Genomic DNA, 24,745 nt, shown 5'->3' on the forward strand with positions numbered 1-24,745 from the left:
AATTATGATGAGATTCTCAGCATGTTGCTTAACAAGGTTTCTTAATTACCCATTTTTTTCAATGTATTTTTACTAAAGATTTTGAGTAATGAATGCCTTTACCCATGATAAAGAGACAATACCACCCCATTCATCCCAGAGTTAAGAAAGGGGACATCGTTTTGTACTGTCCTTGCAGCAGGGCTCTCTGGAGTTTCAGATGCGGAAGGGAGTTGTACCTGGTAAATACACAGCCCCTTCTCTGATTTTGTCTTATTGTAACTGGGAATACTGAGTCACTTTACAGCCACAGTGTGGTTCTCTGTGGGGATTCTTACTAACTAAATGATAATCTATTTTCACTTTCTTATTCCTCTGGCATTCTGACAACTTTTCAATGGCAGGAATGAATTTATAAGAGATTTTCACAGTATAAACATAGTCACCTCTGAATTGTACTAGGGAATGAAAGGTGCACCTTCTTTAGTTATTATTACCCAATAAGCTTGAATGAAATAAAACTTCTAGAATTTCTACTAAATACATGATTTTAATCAGGCCTTTAAAGAGTTTTTTTTTTTTTTAAAAAAACTTTATTTTTTCTGCTTCATTTAATCATCAGGATTATGAAGTTTAAAAATATAACAGTTTTATGGAGATATAGTTCATATACTATACAACTCACCCATTTAAAGTGTACAATTCAATGGTTTTTAGTATATTTAGTATACTTCACAGGGTTTGTAACCTTACCATGGTCAATTTTAGAACATTTTCCTCACCCCATAAAGAAACCTCTTACCTATTTGTGGTCACTCCCTATTCCTGTCTCCTCCCAGCATCTGGCTAATCTACTTTCTGTCTCTATGGATTTGCCTGTTCTGGACAGTTCACATAAATGGAATTATATAATATGCAGCCTTTTGTGACTGCAATCTCTCAATTAGCATAATATTTGTTAAAGTGCTTCTGTGTATTTCATTTCTTTTCTGTTGCCTAAAATATCCCACACTTTATTTACCTGTTATCATTTGATGGACATTTGGGTTACTTCTGTTCTTTAGGCTATTATGAATAATGCTACTATAAAAATGTGTGTCTAAGCTTTTTGTGAGGACACATGCTTTCATTTTCTTTTAATTTTTTTTTTTTTTTCCTGAGCTAGAGTCTTGCTCTGTCCCCCAAGCTGGAGTGCAGTGGCGCAATCTTGGGCCATTGCAACCTCTACCTTCCGGGTTCAAGCCTCAGCCTCCTGAGTAGTTGGGATTACAGGCGTGCACCACCATGCCTGGCTAATTTTTGTGCTTTTAGTGGAGATGGGTTTCACCATGTTAGCCAGACTGGTCTTGAATTCCTGACCTCATGATCCGCCTGCCTCAGCCTCCCAAAGCGCTGGGATTACAGGGATGAGCCATTGTTTCTGGCCTATTTCATTTTCTTGGATATATACCTAGTAGTGAAATTTCTGGGTCATATGGGAACTATATTTCTGAACTTTTTGAGGAACTGCCAAACTCTTTATCACAATGGCTACCTCATTTTACAGCCCACTAACATGCATGGTGGCTCCAGTTCTTCACATCCTTGCTAAAACTTGTTATTACCTCTTTTTTATGATAGTCATCCTTGTGAGTGTGAAGTGGTATTTCATTGTGGTTTTAATTGACATTTCTCTGACAGCTAATGATGATGAGTATCTTTTCATGTGCCCGTTGGCCATTTGTATCTATGTTCTTTGGAGAAATGTGTATTTAAAACCTCTGCCCATTTAACTTTATTTTTTAATTTTTTATTTTATTATTATTTTTTGAGGCAGAGTCTCACTCTGTTACCCAGGCTGGAGGGCTGGAATCTTACTTAGCTCACTGCAACATTCACCTACTGGGTTCAAGCAATCCTCCTACCTCAGCATCCCTAGTAGCTGGGACCACAGGCGAGCACCACCATGTCTGGCTAATTTTTGTATTTATCATAGAGATAGGGACTAAGCCCAGGTTGGTCTCAAGAAATCCTCTGGCTTTGGCCTACAGAAGTGCTGGTATTACAGATGTGAGCCACTGCGCCTGACCTGCCCGTTTAAAAAATTGGATTAGTTGTTTTTTTATTGTTGAGTTGTTAACTCATTGTGGTTTTCATTTGCGTTTCTCTGATGGCTAATGATGTTAAGCATCTTTACATGTGTTTAGTGACCATTTGTATATTTTCTTTGGAGAAATGTTTATTGAGATCTTTTGCCCATATTTATCGCCCAGCTGGGTTTCAGTACCGCTTGCTGATCAGTGCCTGAATATGTGCCAATTGGGCTCCAAAGCACCCCTCCATTTCTGCCAGTGTGACTTCCAAGGTGGCTTTCATGCTCTCCTGTGACTGCAGCTCAATCTCAAGACCCTGGAGGGTGCACCGCAGGTCGGTGACCTTGGTCCTGCTCATCTGGAGATGCTCTGTGTGGCCAGCAACCTCCCAGTTCAATTCTTCGCTCCAGCTGGTGAACCAGGCTTCAGCATCCTTCTGGTTCTGCTCTGCCATGACCTTGTATTAGCTTGCATGTCACTCAGGATCTTGGCAAGGTGCTTGGAGCCGAATCCACCTCCACACTGACCTGGCCTCCCACTTGGCCCCTCAGTGCGCTGATTTCCTCCTCATGGCTGTTCTTCAGGTAGGCCAGCTCTTCCTTCAGTCCTTCTATCTGCATCTCGAGATCGGTCCTGGCCAGGGTCAGCTCATCCAGCACCCTGCGCTGGCCATTGATGTCGACCTCCACGTTCATGTGCAAAGCCTGCTCTGTCTCAAACTTGGTTCGGAAGTCATCTGCAGCCAGATGGGTGTTGTCGATCTGCAGGACAGTCCTGGAGTTCTCAATGGTGGCACCAAGAATCTTGTCCCTCAGATCCTGGATGGTCTTGTAGTAATGGCTATAGTAGCGGGAGGGCCCGGGGCCCCTGCTTCTGGTACCAGTCGCGGATCTTCACTTCCAGCTTGCCATTGGCTTCCTCCAGGGCGCGCACCTTTTCCAGGTAGGAGGCCAAGGTGGTTGTTGAGGTTCTGCATGGTGAGCTTCTCCTTGCCGGCCAGCAGCTCATTGGATGCTGCTAGGACGCCGCCATAGCCGCCGCTGTAGCCCCCTAAGAAAGACAAAGACACGAAGCCGGCGGAGGACATGGACATGCCCCGCGGCCTCTGAAGCTCCCGTGCATACTGGGAGCGCGAAAGGCGATCTCCAGCCAAAAATGCACGGAGCCGCCGCCCAGAAGCCCCGAAGGAGGACGTGGCAGACGACTGGCGATAGCTGTAAGAAGTCCTGGCGAGGTGGAGTACGGACAGAGTGACCCTGGTCCCAGAGGCTGCGATTTGCGGGAGGAGCCTTTTTCCACGCCGTCGCCCAGTTGTAGATGTTCTCTAAAAATTCTGGGCCGGGTGCGATCGCTCACGCCTTTAATCCCAGCACTTTGGGAGGCCCAGGCCAGAAGATCATTTGAGCTCAGGAGTTCAAGACCAGCCTGGGCAACATGGTGAGACGCTGTCTCTGCAAAAATTAGCTGGGTGTGGTGGTGTGTGCCTGTGGTCCCAGCTACACCGGAGGCGGAGGTGGCAGGATTGCATGAGCCCAGGAGATGGAGGTTGCAGTGAACCCAGATTACACCATTGCATTTCAGCTTGGGTGATAGAGCAAGACCCTTTCTCTAAAAAAAGAAAATTCTGTACAAATTTCTTATCAAATACGTGATTTTCAAAACTTTCTCTTATTTTTTGGATTGTCCTCTCACTTTCTTGGTGGTGTCCTTTGAAACACACGTTTTTAATTTCAATTTTGTCTAATTTATCTATTTTTTCTTTTGTTGCTAGTGCATGTGGTGTCATATCAAAGAAATCATCGCCAAATCCAAGATTGTAAAGATTTACTCCTATATTTTCTTCTGTTCTATAGTTGTAGCTCTTATGCTTAGATTTTTGGTCCGTTTAGAGTCAATTTTTGTATGTACTACAAGGAGGGGATCCAATTTCATTATTTTAACCATTTTTTTGTAAAGATTCTTCCAATTGAATCATGTTGGCGTACTTGTCAAAAAGTAATTGTTTTAATTTACGTGATAATTTTTATTGTTTATATGTCTGCCTTACACTAGTACCAAGCTGCCTTTATTACAATAGATTGGTAGTAAGTTTTGAAATCAGAAGTTATGAGTCTTCTAACTTTGTCTTTTGGCTATTCTTTGTCTATGGTATTTCCACATGAATTTTTAGGATCAGATTTTATTTCTGCAAAAAAGGCATCTAGGATTTTAGTAGGTAGAATTGCCTTGAACATGCAGAGGAGTTTGGGAAGCATTGCCATATTATCAATATTAAGTCTTATGCTTCATGACTGTGAGATGTCTTTTGGTTTATTTTTGTCTTAATTTCTTTCAACAATATTTTATTTTAAGAGTATAAGTTTGTACTTCTTTTGTTAAATTTAGTTCTAAGTATTTTATTCTTTTTGATTCTATTACAAATTGAATTTTTTAATTTCATTTTTTGTTTGTTTATTGCTACTGTGTAGAATACAGCTGATGTTTGTATATTGGCTTTTATCTTGCAATCTTGCTTAACTCGATTACTAGTTCTACAAGTTTTTTTAGTGGATTCCTTAGTACTTTTGATATATAAGTCTGGGTCATCTGCAAATTGAGATAGTTTTACTTCTTTCTTTGCAATCAACATTCATTTTATTTCTTTTTGTACCTTAACTGCATGGCTAAAACCTCCCCGGTAATGTTGAATTGAAGTGGTGAGAGTGGATGTCCTTATCTTATTCTTTTAAAAAATATTAGTTTAATTTTTTTTCTTTTTTAAAATAAATAGTTGAGGGTCTCACTATGTTGTGCAGTCTGGGCTCCAACTCTCGGGCTTAAGTGATCCTCCCCTCAGTCTCCCAAAGTGTGGGATTACAAGAATGAACCATTGGGACTGGCCTCTTATCTTGTTCTTGATTTTAGTGGAAGACATTCAGTCCTTCACCTTTAAGTATGATCTGGGTTGTGATTTTAAATAGATGCCCTTTATTAGGTTGAGAAAGTTGTTTTTTTTTTTTAGCTTTTAAAAAATTGATACATAATAGATGTACATGTTTTCAGGGTTCATGTGATAATTCCAAACATTAATATAATCAGATCAAGGCTGTTGATATACCCATCACCTTAAATATTTACCATTTCTTTATTCTAAGAACATTCAAATTATTCCCTGCTAACTATTTGAAATGTATAGCCTTTTGATGTTAGCTGTAGTCACCCTACTGATCTATTGAACAACAATTCTTACTTCTTCCATCTAAGTGTATATTTGTACCCACTAATCCACCTGTCTTCATTTCTCCTCCCTTTACTCTTCCCAGCCTCTGGTAACCATGAGTCTGCTCTCTATCTTCATGAGATCTGCTTTGTTAGCTCCCACGTATGAGTCAGAATATGTGATATTTGTGTGTCTGTGCTTGGCTTCTTTCACTTAACATAAATGTCCTCTGGTTACATTCATGTTGTTACAAATGACAGGAATTTATTTATTGTCCAGATAATTTTTTATGGCTGAATAATATTATGTTATATTATATAAAACAAAATATAATATATGTCACATTGCAGTTGGTTTTGAAACAGGGTCTCAGTGTTTTGCCCAGACTGGAGTGCAGTGGCATGATCATAGCTCACTACAGAGCCTAGAACTCCTGCACTCAAGCGGTCTTTCCACCTCAGACTCCCAAGTGGCTTGGTACTATAGGTGTGCATCACCATGCCCAGCTAAATTTTATATTTTTTTGTAGAGACAGGGTCTTACTATGTCACCCAGGGTGGTCTTGAACTCGCAGCCTCAAGTGATCCTCCTGCTTGGCCTCCAAAGTGTTTGGATTTATAGGCATGAGCTGCTGTGCCTGGACACATTTCTTAATCCATTCAACCAGTGATGGACACTTAAGTTGACTCCATATTTCCGCTGTTGTCAATAGTGCTGCAATAAAAATGAGAGTGCATATATCTCTTCATTATTGATTTTCTTCTTTCTTGGATATTTACCCAGTTGTGGAATTGCTGGGTCATAAGGTAGCTTTTTTTTTTTTTTTTTTTTTTTGAGATGGAATCTGGCTCAGTTATCCATGCTGGAGGGCAGTGGTGCTTTCTCAGCTCACTGGAGCCTCTGCCCCCTGGTTCAAGCAATTCTCCTGTCTTAGCCTTGTGAGTAGCTGGGAATATAGGTACATGTATATGCCACACCTGGCTAATTTTTGTATTTTTAGTAAAGTAGCTGGGAATACAGGTTTGAATACACCACACCTGGCTAATTTTTGTATTATTAGTGGAGACGAGGTTTCACCATGTTGGCCAGGCTGATCTCAAATTCCTGACCTCAGGTGATCCACCTGCCTTGGCCTTCCAAAGTGCTGAGATTATAGGCGTGAGGCACTGTGGCAGGCCTTTAGTCTAACTTTTATTGAAAAAAAAATTATGTATAAGTGGATCCATGCAGTTCAGAACATTGTTGTTCAAAGGTGAATATAACTTTGAACTTATCTCTCACTTTTACTTTAATCTTAAATTCTAATGACAAATTTAATTTTAAATGTATTGATTTAAGGCATTAACATTACAACTTTTGACAATAACAATAGAAGGCTGCCAGACATTCCCAAGTTTCATGGCAATATCGTCCTTGAAATTGTATTGAAAAGCAGGGAAAAATAAGTTTAGCCACTACATAGTGTCAGTTACTTGCTTTAATCATTATTTAGTACTTTTGGAAAACAATTAACATGGTTTATGATGCGCTACAAAAAAAGGACAAATTAACTTTTGAAAATGATTCAACAGAAGCTGGAATTAATTAATAAGGAGGTGACCGAATGAATGTGTCAACCAGATGAAATGTGAAATGTGAGTTTTTTAGGTATTCTGTGCAATTCAAGGCTTAGCAGAATGAAAGGTAGTGACAAGTAAAAACTATCTGATATATCAATGACTAATAATAATGTTGATGATAATTTTGATATGTGATTTTTATTTTGTGTCAAGTACTGTCCTAATGTCTTTACACATGGGCCAAGGATTGGATTGTCAAATCAGACTGACATGAAGTGGAGACGTTAATCAATATTAAGCTTTCCTTATAATTTCAAGAATATAAGCAATCAAAAGACTCAGGAAAAGCAGAGACAGGTCCGGGACATTGAGACAGGCCCCTGGATCCTTTCTTACTGCAATAGATAAAACTCTGCAGTGCAAAGCAGTAGATGAGGTCCTTAATGAAATATATGAATTACTAGCGGGGAGTGTTACAGGCTGTGAAACATCTCCATTTTATACCCAGAGAGTTGCAAAGCTCATGCCCTGTGCCCTATGTTCCACGTCCCATAAAGCTGTAGATTCACAGTTTGTTTATCATAGTAATCCTAATTCAGGTGCAGTCTGCAAAAAGCTTTTTATGGGTAAGCAGTCTTTTTAAAATTATTAAGCAAATACCATTAGTATTTTTTGCCAACTATTGTCATGCTTATAAGGAGGTTAGACCAGATTTTATAACCTTTTTTTTTTTTTTAATGGCGAGAGAGTCTCTCACCCAATAGGAGAAAAACACTGCTTTAACTCTTTCTCCCCAGCAAATTAACTCATTTAAATTCAACTAATTATTTTTTTTAGTATAAACAAGATAAAATATATCAAGAAGGAGTTTAAAACATTTGAAACATCAGATCGATTTCTAAAAAATCTTTGATTTTAACTTTGGTTTAGTTTGATTAGTCGGGGTTGGGGAGAGAAATACACTGAGAAGTATATAATAAATATAAATATTTTCCTATTATGAACAGATATTCTCAATGGCAATTTATTTTATTAGCTTGTTTTTGTGTGTATGTGTCTGCACAGTTCATAGACAATTCTTTTTTCTATTTCACATTAGAAGAGTTGAGAAATCATATGATTCTTTTAATTTTTAATTATTTCTTCTTTCTCAACCCAACCTTCAAATCAGGATGGAGAGCCAGTTCGCCCAGGAGTAGCCATGACTGATCTTGCCACAGGCTTGTATGCATACGGAGCTATTATGGCTGGATTGATACAAAAATACAGAACTGGGAAAGGACTGTTCATTGATTGTAACCTACTGTCGTCCCAGGTAACAATCTAGATAACATTTCAGATAACGTTATAAAAACTGTCTGGGTTATACCTTTTCAGATCAAATTCTCTGGTTACATGTATAAAAGCAATACAAAACCAACACGACAACAAGAAAAGCTGCTTTGCTTTGATGTACTTGTTTTCATATTAAAATTTGCAGACCGTGAAGATTTTATTATAATGTAGACATCGTTGTTGAACTCAAATTTTCCCGGCTGTTTTTATGAGATGTGTCTGTTGCTTCTCGTGAGACTAGAGATACAGTTGCTTCACTTGTGTGCTGTAACTTCTTTTGGCCTGTTTCTTCACCTTTTTTGTGTATGCATCCCTTTAGTAGTCTGCTGAAGTTTGCACCTTTCCCTGCAACTGTGTTTTTGAACACATAAAATGAGGTACTTAGGATTACATGGAAACAATTTATATTGAAATATATTCAATGGAAAAATCAACTTTGCATCATAAAAATGCATATAATTGTTACTAACACGTTAAACCACAATATCTAATAGTGGGTATTACACTATTACAATTTTGAAGTTGTGTTGAGCACAAATGGTATTTCACAATATCTGTAGTAATTGTAATATGATACAAAGGTGTGTATCATATTTATTTGTGATCAAGTCACAGGAACTGCTATGGTTTGTCACCTACATTTATAATAGAAGAAAGTGCTAAAGTTTAGTTAGAGCTTGATGAAAATAAAGATATAATTTTTTTTTACTTAAGTTGATTAACTCCCAGAAATCTGTTCATAGACCCCAAATTAAGAATTCCTGGTTTCCATAGTTATTAGTTATGTTGTGCTAAATACTAAACTGGGGGAATAAAAGGGTTAACTCACTGTCAAAATGACATTTTGCCTTCTTTTCACTGGATCAGACCCAGACGCTGTACCATATGTGGAAGTTGATTCTGAATAGATAATTTTTCCGTGATAGAAAAAGAAAATATCTGATTTGTGTAAGGAGACATTTTACTGTGGGAAAAACTACTTTCTAGACATAGAGACCCCAGTTGGGAATTTCAGATTTAAAAGGCATACATGGGAAAATAGTAAACTTGGAACACAGCTTTGGACATTTTTTTCCTCTTAGGCAAAATTAAGGAGGTGTAGAAATAAAAAACATCAATATGGTTGAAAATGAAATATTACGTATGGGTTTTTATATAATAGTAGCTTTGAGTAGCAGTCAGAATTTTAATGTTTCTATAAAGAGGTAAAAGAGCTCTTTTCAAATGAATGGTCTCACTCCTTAGTAGAGAACTATAGGTATTAGTTACAGGAAGGTGCAGAAAGTTTTTTCTTCCCTAAATTTTAAGCTGTAAGGAACCTGAAGTAGGGTAAGCAACTGAATAAAGGTTGCACACCCAATAGGTACGAAAGCCATGAAGGTTTCATGGGTGCGTGACCTGTGCAGTCACAGGTGGCCCTGGGCTTAGTTAAATGTTCTGTTGTCACCATGTTGAATTCATTAATAACTTCAACAGGAGGCCCTACGGTTTTTTATTTACACCAGGACTTACAGATTATGTAGCAGGTCCTGGAGCTGGGACTCTACTTAGATCTCCTGATTTTTACCTATACTGCTTTACTATAACTTATGAAGAGTATTGTGTTGTTTAAATGAGTATTGTAGAGTTTAATTTAGTTCTAGCATCTAATTAGTGGTTCACCATGTGAAGGCATGTATTTCCCTGGGAGTAAGGGTGGGGAAGGTGGAATCACCTGCAGAGTTGCTTCAAAGTGAAGGCACAGTGAGTGCAAACTCATGCATATACACACAGCTATATAGTCAATCCTTTTTGGTGTGTGTGCGTGCATGTGTGCGTCTATTTTTATTGTCCATGTTTCTCCCTGAGACTGTAAGTTCTGTGACTGCTGGGACAATGTTTTTGCTTACCATGATATCCTTAATGCCCCCAGCCCAGCCTTTGTTAAAGATTGGCTTTTCCAATCTTTTGAGATCAATGTGAGAAATACTATTATTAACGGGAATGTCTTGTAACCTTTAGGTTTGCCAGGGAAGATGAGACAAGGTAGTAAACCATTAGAATTAGGATAAGTACTCGATAAACAGCTAATGATGAGATGACTTGCTTTTGGCAAACACAATAGCAGCAATTTGGCCTGTTGTACTACAGCTAACTCAGATTGCCAAAATATTAGTATATTTAAGTCTCATTAACTATCTATCCATCTTTTTTTTTTAGATAGGGTCTCACTCTGTTGCCCAGGCTGGAGTGCAGTGGCATGATCTCAGTTCACTGCAACCTCCACCTCCCAGGTTCAAGTGATTCTTCTGCCTCAGCCTCCCAAGTAGCTGGGACTACAGGCATGTGCCAAAACACCGGCTAATTTTTTTTTGTATTCTTTGGTAGAGACAGGATTTCACCAATTGGACTAGGCTGGTCTCGAACTCCTGACCTCGAGTGATCCACCTGCTTTGGCCTCCCAAAGTGCTGGGATTACAGGCATGAGCCACTGGCGCCCGGCCAGAGCCACTGTGCCCAGTAAGAGTTCTTTCTCGTTGTCCATAAATTCTATTAGGTGTTAGTCTTTTAAGGCAAAGAATATGTCTCTTTATATACTCGCTACAGCTGTCCTGCTCAGAATAGTTTCTGGGCTGTGAGTAGTGGTTAGAGAACTTCAAAAGGCAGTTGTGAAAGATCATTTATTCTACAGCTTACCTGACATGCAAGGCAATGCATGGTAAGAACTTTTTCACTCTCTGGATCCACTGCATCCTTAGCTCTGTTTTACTCTTTTTGCCTCTGCCTTATTCCTTGTCTCTGGCCTCTGTTTCTTCTCATGTGCCCTTGTCTAGCCTGTGCATGTCTTTTCTCCTCTTTTCTCTCTCATCTTTCTTGTTTTCATTTTCCGTCTATGCTGTCGGCCGTCTTCCTTCTCCCTCCCCTTTGCTATCCTTCCACATGTGGAACTAAGGTTGTAGCAGGTTTGGTTTCAGATCTTACATTTTGTTCCTCATACTGTTGTCCAGGTTGGAATTCAGTGGTGTGATGATAGCTCACTGCAACTGCAAACTCCTGGGCTCAAACAATCCTCCTTCCTCAGCCTCCCTGGTAGCTGGGACTACAAGCAGATAGCATTATGCTTGGCTAATTTTTGTATTTTCTTTTTGGAGATGGGGGAGGTCTGACTATTATCGCCCAGGCTAGTCTTGAACTCTTGGCCTTAAGGGATCTTCCTGCCTCGGTCTCCCAACATGCTGGTATTACAGATGTGAGCCACTGCATCCAGCCAGATCTTAGATTCTTATACCATCTTATTCCGGAAAGTTTCAGAATCTTACAGTAGTTCCCATGAGAGAAAAAGGAAGTTCCCTTTCCTAGAAGTCCCAGAAAACAAGACCATTATTTCACTGTTTAAATGACCATTCCTAAAGTGATAAATGGGGCCTGAAAGATAGAATACACTGAGTGGCTTAAGCAATCCCTGGTACTAGAGATTGGGTAAGCTCTACCCAGACTGTATGGCTGAAACTGGGGGACAGGTGATTCCTCCAAAGAATGGCATGGTTATTTTTTGGCTAGAAGAGAGGAAAATGGATGTTGGGGAAGCATCCACAAGTATTTACTATCTTAATATATAGGGTTGTTTTTAGGATGTAATGCATTAAAGGATGTGAAAAATACTTTGTAAATTAGAAAGTATTTTGCTGATGACAAGCCTTAATTTTACTAGGTTATTGAAAAAAATACTTCAGTGTTAGTAATGTGTTGAGATTACAAAGTTGGCTAATAACATAATTTTATCAGAATTATTATAACTTTTCCTAATAGATAAACCTTGACTGACTTCAATTTGTCTTTCAATTTAAGATAATGCTTATAGAGTCTAGATCCAAAAACCAACCACAACAGAAAGTGATTACAATCTGCTTTATGTAAATAAGGAGTGCTATTTCTAGGTACTTTTCAAAAAAGCATAACAGGAAACTTCACCTTTTTTTAAATTAAAAAATATTATTTTTTAAAATATAAATGTTCACCTGCCTTAAGCAGGTAACATTTGAACTTAATTCCAGCTTCCTGGAAAATGAATACAATTTTATGCAGTAGTAAAAAACACCCTTTTCTATTCATTTTGGTTATATTACATAGAATGACAAATGAATAATTATAACATTCAATGTTTGTGGCTAAAAATGAAATTGTTATACTCTTCTTAAAAGTGATCTAGTGTAAGAAAGTCAAATTACACTCGATTTGAATAGTAGCTAATTATTAACTCAGAAATGATTGCCTTAGCCACAACAAAATCATTTCAAGTAGTTCATTGTAGAGACATAACAATTGCCAGGATGTGGTTTGTTGTGGGCACCAAAATTTTTTTATAGTTTTAGGGCTATAAACTTTTAACCCTTGTCAAAAATTCTTTTGATTTTTTTTTAAGTCTGAATATGATTTAGATTTGTCCAGTGAAGACAAGTACCATCAGCATTTAAACTGTGTTCTTTAGATGATATTGGTAAATAACAAGGAAGTGGGTTTGGATGTGGTTCTACTTATTCTGTTGCTCTGTTCTTCTGTTGTGGCTTATAGAAATATCTTTTGGAAGTTTTAATATCCTTCCTGTACATAATTGCAACCAGGCTCCCTTAATTACTACTACAATGAGTTAGTTTTTTAGCACTATAATTATTTTCACATATAGAATATTTTGTCACTTTTGATGTCACCATCCTTTACTCACATATGTACATTGTTCATATTATAATATATGAACATATTCAAGAAGATACAGTTTTAATTCTTATCATTTTGATTGATAAACATTTGACTCTCAAACAAGTATAGTTATCTAAAATTCATTGTTTTGTGTCCTTAGATATACCAGTGTTTCTGCTTTCTGTTTTAAAAAAAAACTACATATTTTTAAAATCAATTTTATTGAGGTGTATTTTACATATAAAAATTACAACTTAGAGATTTTAGTAAGTTTAGTGAGTTATGTAACCATCACTATTAATCAGGTTTTGATGAGTACCCATATTGTAACTTCTGGTGTGGGTCTTGCTTGTGAGGCTAGAATGGACCAGTTTTGAGTCGGGAGTGATCTGAGACTGAGCTGACTTAAAAGAAGGAGCCCATTGTGACTTCTGCAGGCCCTGGCAACTTTGGCCTTTGTGGATCCTTTCCTTCATACAAATATTAAAAATTATATTTTATAACTGCATTGGTATAAAGATGAATATAAGTCATTATTCTGCATTTATTGTTATACTTTCCCCCTTAATTTTAAAAAATGTAAATGGAAACATTTTTGTGTACCCCTGAAGTATTGTGGGCCTTAAGCATTGTGCCTACTGTGCCTAATTGATAGGTCAGCTCTAGAAGAATTACCTTGAGAAAAGCCCATGAATGTACAAATCTGTGAGGAAAGACAGTTGTATATCCAGGAAGAAAGTAGAGCTGAAAGCTGAGATTGAGTTGAAGCATGAGTATAGGATGGAAAAGTAGAGAGGCAGCACAGTCTATGACCAAGGAAATTGGGAGAACTCCTCAAAGGGAGTTTTGTTTTTTTCTTCCTTTGAGGGAGAAGGAAAAATAGAAGATTATAGCAGAAAGTTGGGTATGATACAGCTGTGGGCTTGTGATATATAGCTTTTATTGTGTTGAGGTACATTCGTCTACACCTAATTTATTGAAAGGTTTTATCCTGAGAAGATGTTTAATATTGCTAAATGCTTTTTCTGTATTCACTGAGACGATTGTATAATTTTCATCCATCATTCTGTTAATGAATCCAAAGTGGTCTCGGGTATAAAACACAAAACTGGAGGAATCATACTTCTTGATTTCAAAATACACTACAAAGCTATTGTCATCAAAACAGCATGGTATTGGATTAAAGACAGACATGTAGACCAAAGGAACAGCATAGAAAGCCCAGAAATAAATACACACAGTTACAGTCAATTGATTTTTTGTTTGTTCATTTTTGTTTTTGTTTTTTGGAGATAGAGTCTCATTCTGTCACCCAGGCTGTCCAGTTTAGTGGCACAATCTTACTCACTACAACCTCTGCCTCCTGGGTTTAAACAATTATCCTGCCTCAGCCTTCCAAGTAGCTGGGACTATAGGCATGAACCACCAAACCCAGCTCTTTTTTGTATTTTTAGTAGAGATGGGGTTTCATCATGCTGGCCAGGCTGTTCTTGAACTCCTGACCTCAAGAATGCTGGGATTATAGGTGTGAGCCACTGAACCTGGCCTGAATATTCAGTTTTGCCAATACCATTTATTGGAGAGACTGTCCTTTTCCTATTGTGTGTGGTGGCATCTTTGTCAAAGATCAATTGACTGACCAGGCACAGTGACTCATGCATGTAATCCCAGCACTTTGGGAGGCTAAGGTGGGTGAATCACTTGAGGTCAGAACTTTGAGACTACCAGCCTGGCCAATGTAGTGAAACTCCATCTCTACTAAAAATAAAAAAAATTAGCTGGTATGGTGGCATGTGCCTGTAGTCCCGGCTACTCAGGAGGCTGAGGCACGAGAATCGTTTGAACCAGGGAGGTGGAGGTTGCAGTGAGTCAAGATTGCACCACTGCATTCCAGCCTGGGTTACAGAGCGAGACTCTGTCTCAAAAACAAACAAACAAACAAACAAACAAATAAACAAACTGAATATTTAGGTGCAGAAGAATGAGATTGGACCCTTATATTACACTATATACAAAAATCAATTTAAAATGGATTCAAAGGGCCAGTGTAGTGGCCTGTAATCCCAGCATGCAGGAGTATCACTTGAGGTCAGGAGTTTCAGATCAGCCTGGCCAATATAGTGAGACCCTGTCTGTACCAAAAAAATACAAAAATTATCTGGCCATGGTGGTGAGCACCTGCAATCCCAGCTACTTGGGAGGCTGAGGTAGGAGAATTGCTTGAGCCCAGGAATTAGAGGTTACAATGAATTATGAGCATGCCACCGAACTCCAGCCTGGGCAACAGAGCGAGACCCTAAATGTAGGGTCTCTAAATGTAAATAAATAAATAATATGGTTTAGAGACTGAAACATAAGATCTAAACTGTTAGACTATGAGAATAAAACAGGAAAAAACTTCTGGACTTTTTTTGGTGAAGATATTTGGATATGAGTGAAAAAAGCACAGGCAGTACAAGCAAAACTAGACAAACGAGACAACAAAGTGAAGAAACAACTTACAGAATGGGAGAAAATTTTTGCAAAGCATACATCTGATAAGGGATTTTTATCCAAAATTAGTAAGGGACTTATTCAATAGCAAGGAAAACAACCCCGTTAAAAATTGGGCAAATGACCAGAATAGACTTTTCTTTTTCTTTTCTTCTCTTCTCTCTCTCTCTCTCTCTCTCTCTTTCTTCTTTCTGGAGCCTTGCTCTGTCACCCAGGCTGGACTGCAGTCTTGAGGTCAGAACTTCTTGAGGTCAGCCAAGTAAGTCTTGGCTTACTTCAACCTCTGCTTCCCAATTCAAGCGATTGTCCTGCCTCAGCCTCCCAAGTAGCTGGGATTACAGGGGTGGGCCACAATGCCCAGCTAATTTTTGTATTTTTAGTAGAGATGGGGTTCCACCATGTTGACCAGGCTAGTCTTGAACTCCTGACCTCAGGTGATGCACTTGCCTCAGTTTCCCAACATGCTAGGATTACAGGCATGAGCCATAGCACCCGGCCAGACATTTCTTAAAACAAGACATACAAGTGGCCAGCAAATATCTGAAAAAATGTTCCATATTATTGGTCATTAGGGAAATGCAAATTAAAACCACAATGAGATATAACTGCAAACTTGTTAGAATTGCTATTATCAGCTATATAGGTGATAACAAATGTTGGTGAGGATGTAGAACCCCAATATTGTGTAAGGGAATCCTTATATGAAGTTGGTGGGAGTGTAAATTAGTATAGCCATTATGGAAAGCAGTATGGGGATTCCTCAAAAGAATTAAAAGTAGAACTACCATATAATCTAACAATCCCACTTCTGGGAATATATCAAAGGGGAGGAAATCAGTATGTTGAAAAAAGTATGCACATTCCTATGTTTGCTGTGGCATTGGAATCAATCTAAATGTAAATCATCAGATCAAAAGATAAAGAAATGTGTTATATATACTCAATGTAATATAGTTTAGCCTTAAAAATGAAGAAAATTCTGTCATCTGCAACAAGACAGATGAACCTGCAGGACTGAAGTCAGGAACAGAAAGAAAAATATCACATTGTTTCGCATATATGTGGAATCTGAAAAAGTTGAACTCAGAAACAGAGACTAGAATGGTGTGATTGCCAGGGATTGGGGATTGGAGGTGAAGGTAGCAAGAGATGATGGTCAAAGAGTGCAAAGTTTCAGTTAGATGGGATGAATGAGTTCTGGAGATCTATCGTACAGGAAGGCGACTGTAGCTAATAATAATGTATACTTTATATTTCCTAAGAGACTAGATCTTAAATGTTCTTATCATTAAAACACAAACATGAGGCGAGGAAGGACAGGTGTGGTGGCTCTTGCCTGTAATCCCAGTACTTTTGGAGGTCGAGGCAGATGGATCACTTGAGGTCAGGAGTTCGAGACCAGCCTGGCCAACCTGGTGAAACCCTGTCTCTACTAAAAATACAAAAATTAGCCAGGCATGGTCACGGGCACCTGTAATCCCAGCTACCTGGGAGGCTGAGGCAGGAGAATTGCTAGAACCCGGGACACAGTGATTACAGTGAGCTGAGATTGCACCACTGGACTCCAGCCTGGATGACAGAGCAAGACTCCATCTCAAAAAAAAAAAAAAAAAAAAATGAGGTGCTGTGTATGTTAACTAGCTTGATTCACTTATTTCACAGTGTATACAAAGATAAAAATATTATGTGTACTCTCAATATTTATATTTTATTTTTCAGTTAAATAAAAAATCATCAACTTAAAAAATTGAAAATAAAAGATCTGTTATTAAGATGAGTAATTAGGAAGTTAAAGACAAACCAAAAAAGGAAAAATCAGATTACTTCCAAAGAAAACCAAAGAATTTTTAATACTCTTATCATTTTATGTTACTGTTATGCTATTGGTTAGGTTAAATGCAAATTGACTTCAATACAAAATATGGTTTGTTGTCTTTTTGAGGAAAATTGAGTGAAATGTAAGTGAATTGGGAACATGCTCTGGTTTTGTATAACTGAAGTCATTAGTTATATTTTTATATCATATGAACTACATATGAGGAAAGCCAGGTCTTTCAACTTGTAATAACTGGTAATTTCCTAAAGGAAAAAAGAATAAAATGGGAGACATATTTATGGTGATGTAATTTTATTTTTTTATTAGATACTTCAAAACACTTTGGAGTTTTCCAATGTTCTAAAGCAATCAAAAAATAATTAAGATCAAGACATGAAAGAAATAGAAATTGAAAGGACTATTGATGTTAACATGTTATTTCCTGAATTTAGATTTTTGTCTTTGTAGAACCTAGTAGAATCAGGAATTTGATGGACTTTAATGATATTGGAATCACCTATATTGTCTACTTTCAGAGTTAGAACAATTTGTAATTTGTTTTTGTTACTAAGTTAATTAATTTCACCTTTATCTTTGTATTTTCTCAGCTCAGGGAATTATTTATTTATTTATTCTTTTTTTGGGGGGTGCGGGAATTTTGTTTAGAATAAAATGTTCCAATCATGTCCTTGTGTATTGGCTAACCAATGGTGACTACCCATCATAATTTATGGACTATGTGTGTTGACTGGATCATGTCTCTTTGGTTCCAGCTGTTAGGCCATCATTCTAGCTAAATGATAAGTAAGCCACTTGGATCAAGCATTGTGGCTGAGGTTTCATTCTAGGAAAATTAGTTTTCCAAAGAATGGGTATGAGGTACAATGGTGGTAACTTTTTAATGTTTATAATTGGTTTGTAGCCTACAGTCATTATATACCAGCAATGATAATCAGACGTTAATTAACTGGAGTGCTGAGCATTCTAATATTATGGTTGATTTCAGTTTCTAGGTGAATAATAGTTAAAAGGTAACTAGTTTATACCCTTGTCACAGAAATTCCTCTAAAATGCTTTAATTTACTATTTCCTATTGTAATAAATCCCATATCCTAAATATATTTTCACCTCCAAGGGTATTATTCTGATCTAATTCTTTTTACATATTGATATTCACTTAGGAATTAAGAGATTAAGTTGCATTTGTACAAATAGAATCCATCCATTCATCCCTGCTCCTCATCTATTCCATGCCAGAGTATAAAACGAATGACAGATAAACCAGCAAGTTTCTTGCCCCGTGGAACTTTTATTGTGGTTGGGGATATAGACAACAAACAAGCAGTTAGTAATAAATGCACATTAGGAAACACAGTTTGCTAAAGACAACAGGAGCACTTGTGTTAGGCTGGGTAGGAAAGCCTACTTTAAGGAGTTAAAATCCAGGGGGTGAGAAGGAGCCTGCCACAGGACTAGCCAAGTCAAGGTAGTCCCAGATAGACCAAATAATAAATGCAAAGGCCTGAAGCGGGAAAAAGCTTGACATGTTCTACAAATTGATAAAAGATTGGTGTGACTGACTGAAAGTCTTCCCCTAGAAGTTGTGATTGGTACTAAATCTTGCCATTTCTTAATATTCATGTGAAGAATAAACTCTGGGTGTGGCATTTGAAATAAGAACCCTATGTTCTATAGTTAGTAGGTCCATTTGAAGTAAGGAATCAGTAACAGGCTGGTTTTTGTTTGTTTGTCTGGGAAAGAGGGAATTACTTGGCAGGCCAGTTGGCCAAGCCGGTAGAGCAGGAGTTGACTACTGGTGCTGTTTTAGTGGAATGGTAGTGAAGCAACACAAGACTGCAGACAGCTTTAATTTTTCTGTCACTTGGACCCTGACTGGAGGATGGTATTGAGAAGATTGACATGGCTTCTGGAGAAAGAGTGCTGTGCTTATGATCCTTGTCTGCCAAGGTGCAACACTGGGAGGGTGCAATAAGTTTGCTGATCTTGGCCTAGGTGATGCATTACGTAGGCTATTTATATTCTCTAAAGTTGAATTATTGTGATCAGCATTGAGCAATATAACATAATGTGATGATCATATATTAATCTTTTTTTAATCTTACAACCTTGCTGGCTCATTATTTAGTTCTAAAAGTATTTTAGTGGATTCTGTAGGATTTTTCATATGTGAAATTACATAATCTGCAAAATAAGATAGTTTTACTCTTTTCCTTTCTAATCTGAATGCATTGTATTTCTTTTTCTTGCTTAATTGCCCTGGACAGAACTCCAGTAAAATGTTGAATGGAAATGTCAAGAGCAGGGATCCTTTTCTTGTTCCTGATCTCAGGGCAAAACATTTCAGTCATCTTTCACCATTATGTATGATGTTAACTGTGTGTTTTTTTTTCCCTTGATATTCTTTTTTTTTTTTTTTTTTTTAAGTCAAGGTCTCTCTCTGTCACCCAGACTGGAGTGCAGTGGCATGATCATGGCTCACTGCAGCCTTGAACTCCCAGGCTCAAGCAATCCCCCACATCAGCCCCCTGAGTAGCTGGGACTACAGGCATATGCCATCATACTAAACTAAATTTTTTTTGGAATTCACTATGTTGCCCATGCTGCTTTCAAACTCCTGAGCTTAGGTGATCCTCCTGTTTTTGATCCTCCTGTCTTTGATCATCCTACTGGGATTACAGGCATGAGCCATGGTGCCTGGCCTTCCTTGATACTCTTTAGCAGGTTGGGGAGGTACCCTCTGTTCCTAGTTTGCTGACTTTTTTTTTCTTATAATGAAAGAGTGTTGAATTTTGGCAAATGCTTTTCTGTGATTATTGACATGGTGATTTGGTTTGTGTCAGTTATCCTATTTATATGCTATTTGGTTATAGATTGATTAACAACTGACATTGATTTTTGTATATTGAACGAATTTTTCAATGCTTGGAAAAAATCTCAGTTGGTCAAGTTGTATGATCCTTTGTATATATTGGTGTACTCAGTTTGCTAGTATGTTGCTGAGGATTCTTGGGCTTATATTCATAAGGAATATTGGTCTGTATGGTCTTTAGTTTCCTTATGATGTTTTTGTTAGGTGTCTGAGTAACATTTGTCTCATAGAAAGAGTTGAAAAGTATTCCTTCCTCTCCTGTCCTGGCTTTTGGAAGAGTTTGTGAAGAATTAGTACTAATGTTTCTTATATTGTTTGGTAGAATTCATCAGTGAAGCTATTAAAAAAAAGGAAGAAGAAGAAAAAGAAGAAAGCCTGGGCTTTTCCCCACTAAACTTTAAACTCATTCTATTGAATTTTGTGGTTGCCAGGCTGCTGATATTTAGTTACTGATGAGACTGTTGGTTCTCAAGCCTCGTAGAAGTAGATGGTAATATGGCAAGTTAAGATGTCACAAAGCTTGCTGGTCTTATTAAAATTCAGCTGATTTTTCTTGGATAAAAACTCATCAGTTATTACAAGTCTTTAGTTAATTTCCAGAGTTTTCAAAAATTTGATTTTGAGAATTTTTGCCAGTGTTCTTGTTGCTTTTATGGCAGAAGGTTTTATTTCATCTTTTTTGAGTTTACTTATTCCCCACATCTGTAATTTAAAATTCTCTATTAGCCCTGTTAAAAAAATAAAGAGGAACAGATGAGATTAATTTCGATTATATATTTTATTTAACCAAATATGCCCCCAAAATTTTTATTTTAAAATGTAATATTTGTATAAAATTAATAATTAGATATTTTACTTTTTTATATGATGTCTTTCAAGCTTTATATGTAGTTGTACATTTACAGCACATCTCAATTTGGAATAGTGCCATCAAAGTCTCAATAGCCACATGTGGGCAGTGGCTATTGTAATGGCCTGAATAGTCTTAGAACACAGAAGAATGGGCTGATGCTTTGAAATTCCAGTCTTTTCTTTCTTCTTTCCCCACTCATGTTGAAAGTGAAAAATAAAGTTTAACCACTACTATGTCTACTCTTTCCTCCTTCCGTCTTACCACCTGTGGTAGGCTGAAAATAGTCTCCAAAGATGTCAACGTCCTTATCCCCAGATCCTATGTATATGCCACTTTACATGGTAAAGGGAACATCATAGATGTGACTAAATTAAAGATCTTGAGATGGGAGATGATCTAGGATTATCCATGTGGACCTAAGGAAACTAAAAGGGTTGCTGTGAAAGAGAGGGGAGAGTATCAGAGTCTTTGCAGTCGTCTCTTCTTAGCTGTGGGGTATACATTCCAAGATCCCCAGTGGATGCTTGAAACCATGGTTAGTACCAAACCCTGTAATACTGTGTTTTTTTCCTATACATTCATACATATATATAAATTAAGCACAATAAGAGATTAACAATATGGTAAAATAGAGCAATTGTAACAATGTACTATAATAAAAGTTATGCGAATGTGGTCTGCCTCAATATATCATTACAATATGTACTATACTCATCTATTTCTAGATTGCAGTTGAAAGTGGAAAGTGAGGCTGGGCGCAGTGGCTCATGCCTGTAATCCCAGCACTTTGGGAGGCCGAGGCGGGTGGATCACGAGGTCAAGAGATCGAGACCTTCCTGGTCAACTTGGTGAAACCCCGTCTCTACTAAAAATACAAAAAATTAGCTGGGCATGGTGGCGCATGCCTGTAATCCCAGCTACTCAGGAGGCTGAGGCAGGAGAATTGCCTGAACCCAGGAGGCGGAGGTTGCGGTGAGCTGAGATCACGCCATTGCACTCCAGCCTGGGTAACAAGAGCGAAACTCCGTCTCAAAAAAAAAAAAAAAAATTGGGAAGTGAAACCACAGATTAGAGGGGATTACTATAGTTTAGATGTAATAACGGTAGCAAGAAGTTGAAGCGATTTGAGGAATGGGGCCACACATCTAACGAATGCATTCAGCCTCTAGAAGCTTAAAGAGGCAAGAAACAGGTTCTCACTTGAGAGCCTCCAGAAGGAACCAGCTTTGTCAACACCTTGACATTAGCCCATGTGGAGTGATTTTGGACTTCTGACCTCCAGGATTAAAAAATAATAAATTTGTCTTGTTAGATGCCACTAAGTTTAGGGGCAATTTGTTATAGCAGCAACGGGAAACCAATTCACCACCTTAGCAGGTGGAGATGGCTACAGACAGTTTTGGTTTTGTATAGCAATTTTTGTTAATATTAAAGAACATACATTCTGTAGAAATGAAGGTCTATATCAGCTCTGATTCAGGCTTTACATTGCTGATGGAGTTGTACTCATTTTTAATTTCAGCAATTTTATATTTTAGGCGTATTTTCATAGGGGCAGGGGATTAACACATTGTTGAGAGACAATTGTAAAAAATTTCAGCATAGCTCTAGAGTCTGTATTTTTTAAAGTTCCAGGAACTTCTTGGTGGGGTAGTTTATTTTCAGTTCAATCAGTTCTTCCTGATGAGAATTCAGATATATTTTGAGGTTTTCTTTAAAGGAAGCTGGAGACATTTAAAGCATGATTTGAAATCATGTAAGTCATTGAGTCCTTTATGAAATGATGGCTTCCTTTCTACCAGACAGCTCTGTAATTCTTTTATATGTTTGATTCTGTTGAACTCACGCCAGGTCACAATAGTGAAATGAGTACGTTCTCCTTTTGCCTTTTGTGAAGTCTATAAGCCCAGTTTGAGTTTGAAATTTGTACTTCATTAAGTAAAGATGTACTTTTAAAATTCTGTGACTGTAGTTTCTGTTGCAGTATATTCAGATATGGTTCATCAGGTTTAATAATCCACTATCTTGTCTTGTAAGCTCCTGAGGTGCATCCATCTTTCAGTCTTTTAACTACAGAAGCTCTTGATTTGAGTTATCAGCTCAATGAATCTGAAATTTAGTTTGTTCTGATACACATTCTATTTCTGTATTTTTGAACTATCCCCAAGCTGTTAAAAAACTGATTTGTAACTGCATGGAAAAAAAACCCATTTTGGTCACTTCATCATGTTGTTTAATGAAGCTGATTTAGAAGATAGATTTAGAGCTGTATTTAGAGATTAAGTTTTCTGTCAATGGAGTCTGGAATTAATGAATTGCATTTTTTTTTGTTTAAAAGCATTCAAAACTTTTTTTTAATTGTATGGGGTCATATTTGGTAATAAGAATTTTTCTGTGTTTAAGCCACACTTAACACTTTTTTATGGAAGCTTGTTAGGTCTTATTGTTGTCACTATGAAAAAGTGAGTATTAACCATTTTGTCATTGTTACTGTTAAAAGTCTCAAGTTGAGTGTGATTTGACACTCAGGACTCGAATTGGTCTCTAAGCTGTACCTTGGTCCTTTACAACACCAGTGCTCAAAGTTGGCTGCCCAGTGGAATCACCTGTGGAGTTTTCAGAACTTCTGCTCCCTCTTTCCCATCCCCAGAGAGTCCAATTTAATTGGTATAGGGCGTGGTCTATGTACTGAGGTTTAAAAAATCTTTCCAAATGATTCTGATGTGCCACAGAGTTTGAAAACTGCTGTCCCACAGAATAATTCATGAACTTATAATGTATAAAAGTACCAGAGAGCTTTTTGAAAAAATGATTCCTGGGCTTCACACGTAAGCATAGAGATCCAGTCTGGGGCAGGATTCAGGAATCTGTCTCTTGGAGCAGCAGCCCAGATAACTCTGATGCAGTAGACCTGGGGGTCACAATTTTTTAAAAAACTGTGTTTTAGGGTAAGCTTGCAAGGTGTGTCTCATATATAGGGGATTCTTGGATGGTTCCACTAATATTATTATTTGATACTCCTAAAATTAAATGGTATTGAAGTTCCCCCAAATAATTTTTAATCAAAACTGAAGTTGTAGTAACTTTCTTGGCTGCTCTGTGGGATAGTGTTTGTACTTCGTGTCTTTGCTCTACAGGCTACCTCAGGACAGGGGACTAAAAGAACATAGAGCGATTTAGAAAGAACTTTTTTTCCTTGAGATGGAGTCTTGCTCTGTCTTCCAGGCTGGAGTGCAATGGCGTGATCTCAGTTCACTGCAACCTCTGCCTCTTGGGTTCAAGTGATTCTCCTGCCTCAGCCTCCCTAGTAGCTGAGATTACAGGCATGTGCTATGGCGCCTGAATATTTTGTACTTTTAGTAGAAACGGGATTTCACCATCTTGGTCAGGCTAGCCTCCCGAAGTGCTGGGATTTTGTATTTTTAGTAGAGATGGGGTTTCACCATGTTGGTCAGGCTGGTCTCGGACCCCTTGAGTGCTGTTCACCACCACAGGGTCAGCCACCCGCCTTGGCCTCCCAAAGTGCTGGGATTACAGGCACTTAAACAATGAAATTTTAAAAGCTAGCTTAGCTGTCAGTGGGAAAATGTGCTGTGCAAAATGATTAGATTCTGAAGTAGTTCTGTGGTAAAGGGTATTTGTTAGTTTAACCAGAAGCTGTGTTTTATTAGTGTGTGTGCAAATCATTTACACAAATGATTGAAATGTATAAGAGACATATAGTCATAGACATTGAAATGTATGAGACAAAGTTTTATCTTTCAGTGTTTCTTCATTATGACTGTGAAAGTGTGGAGCATAGTACTTTTTCACATCTTTAGCAAAAGAAATTCATATTAGAAAAAAATGCCAAAATGATACAAACATGTAAT

General features: G+C 37.8%; 1 protein-coding gene and 1 pseudogene across 15 annotated transcripts in view; one reads left to right on the forward strand and one right to left on the reverse strand.

The window, feature by feature from the left end:
- SUGCT (succinyl-CoA:glutarate-CoA transferase) overlaps nucleotides 1-24,745 on the forward strand; it is a 723,305-nt gene that overhangs the window by 122,129 nt on the left and 576,431 nt on the right. For 13 of the 15 annotated variants that reach the window (XM_054237014.2, XM_054237011.2, XM_002751352.7 and 10 more), the window contains one exon: nucleotides 7,981-8,124. The exons of the other annotated variants lie outside the window; for them this stretch is intronic. In XM_054237014.2, the coding sequence (XP_054092989.2) occupies nucleotides 7,981-8,124 (144 nt within the window). The remainder of the gene's footprint in view (nucleotides 1-7,980; nucleotides 8,125-24,745) is intronic. 15 annotated transcript variants of the gene reach the window in all.
- LOC108592955 (keratin, type I cytoskeletal 19 pseudogene) lies at nucleotides 2,142-4,712 on the reverse strand (annotated as a pseudogene).

The sequence above is a fragment of the Callithrix jacchus genome, chromosome 11 (assembly GCF_049354715.1).
Source record: "Callithrix jacchus isolate 240 chromosome 11, calJac240_pri, whole genome shotgun sequence".
NCBI lineage: Eukaryota > Metazoa > Chordata > Mammalia > Primates > Cebidae > Callithrix > Callithrix jacchus.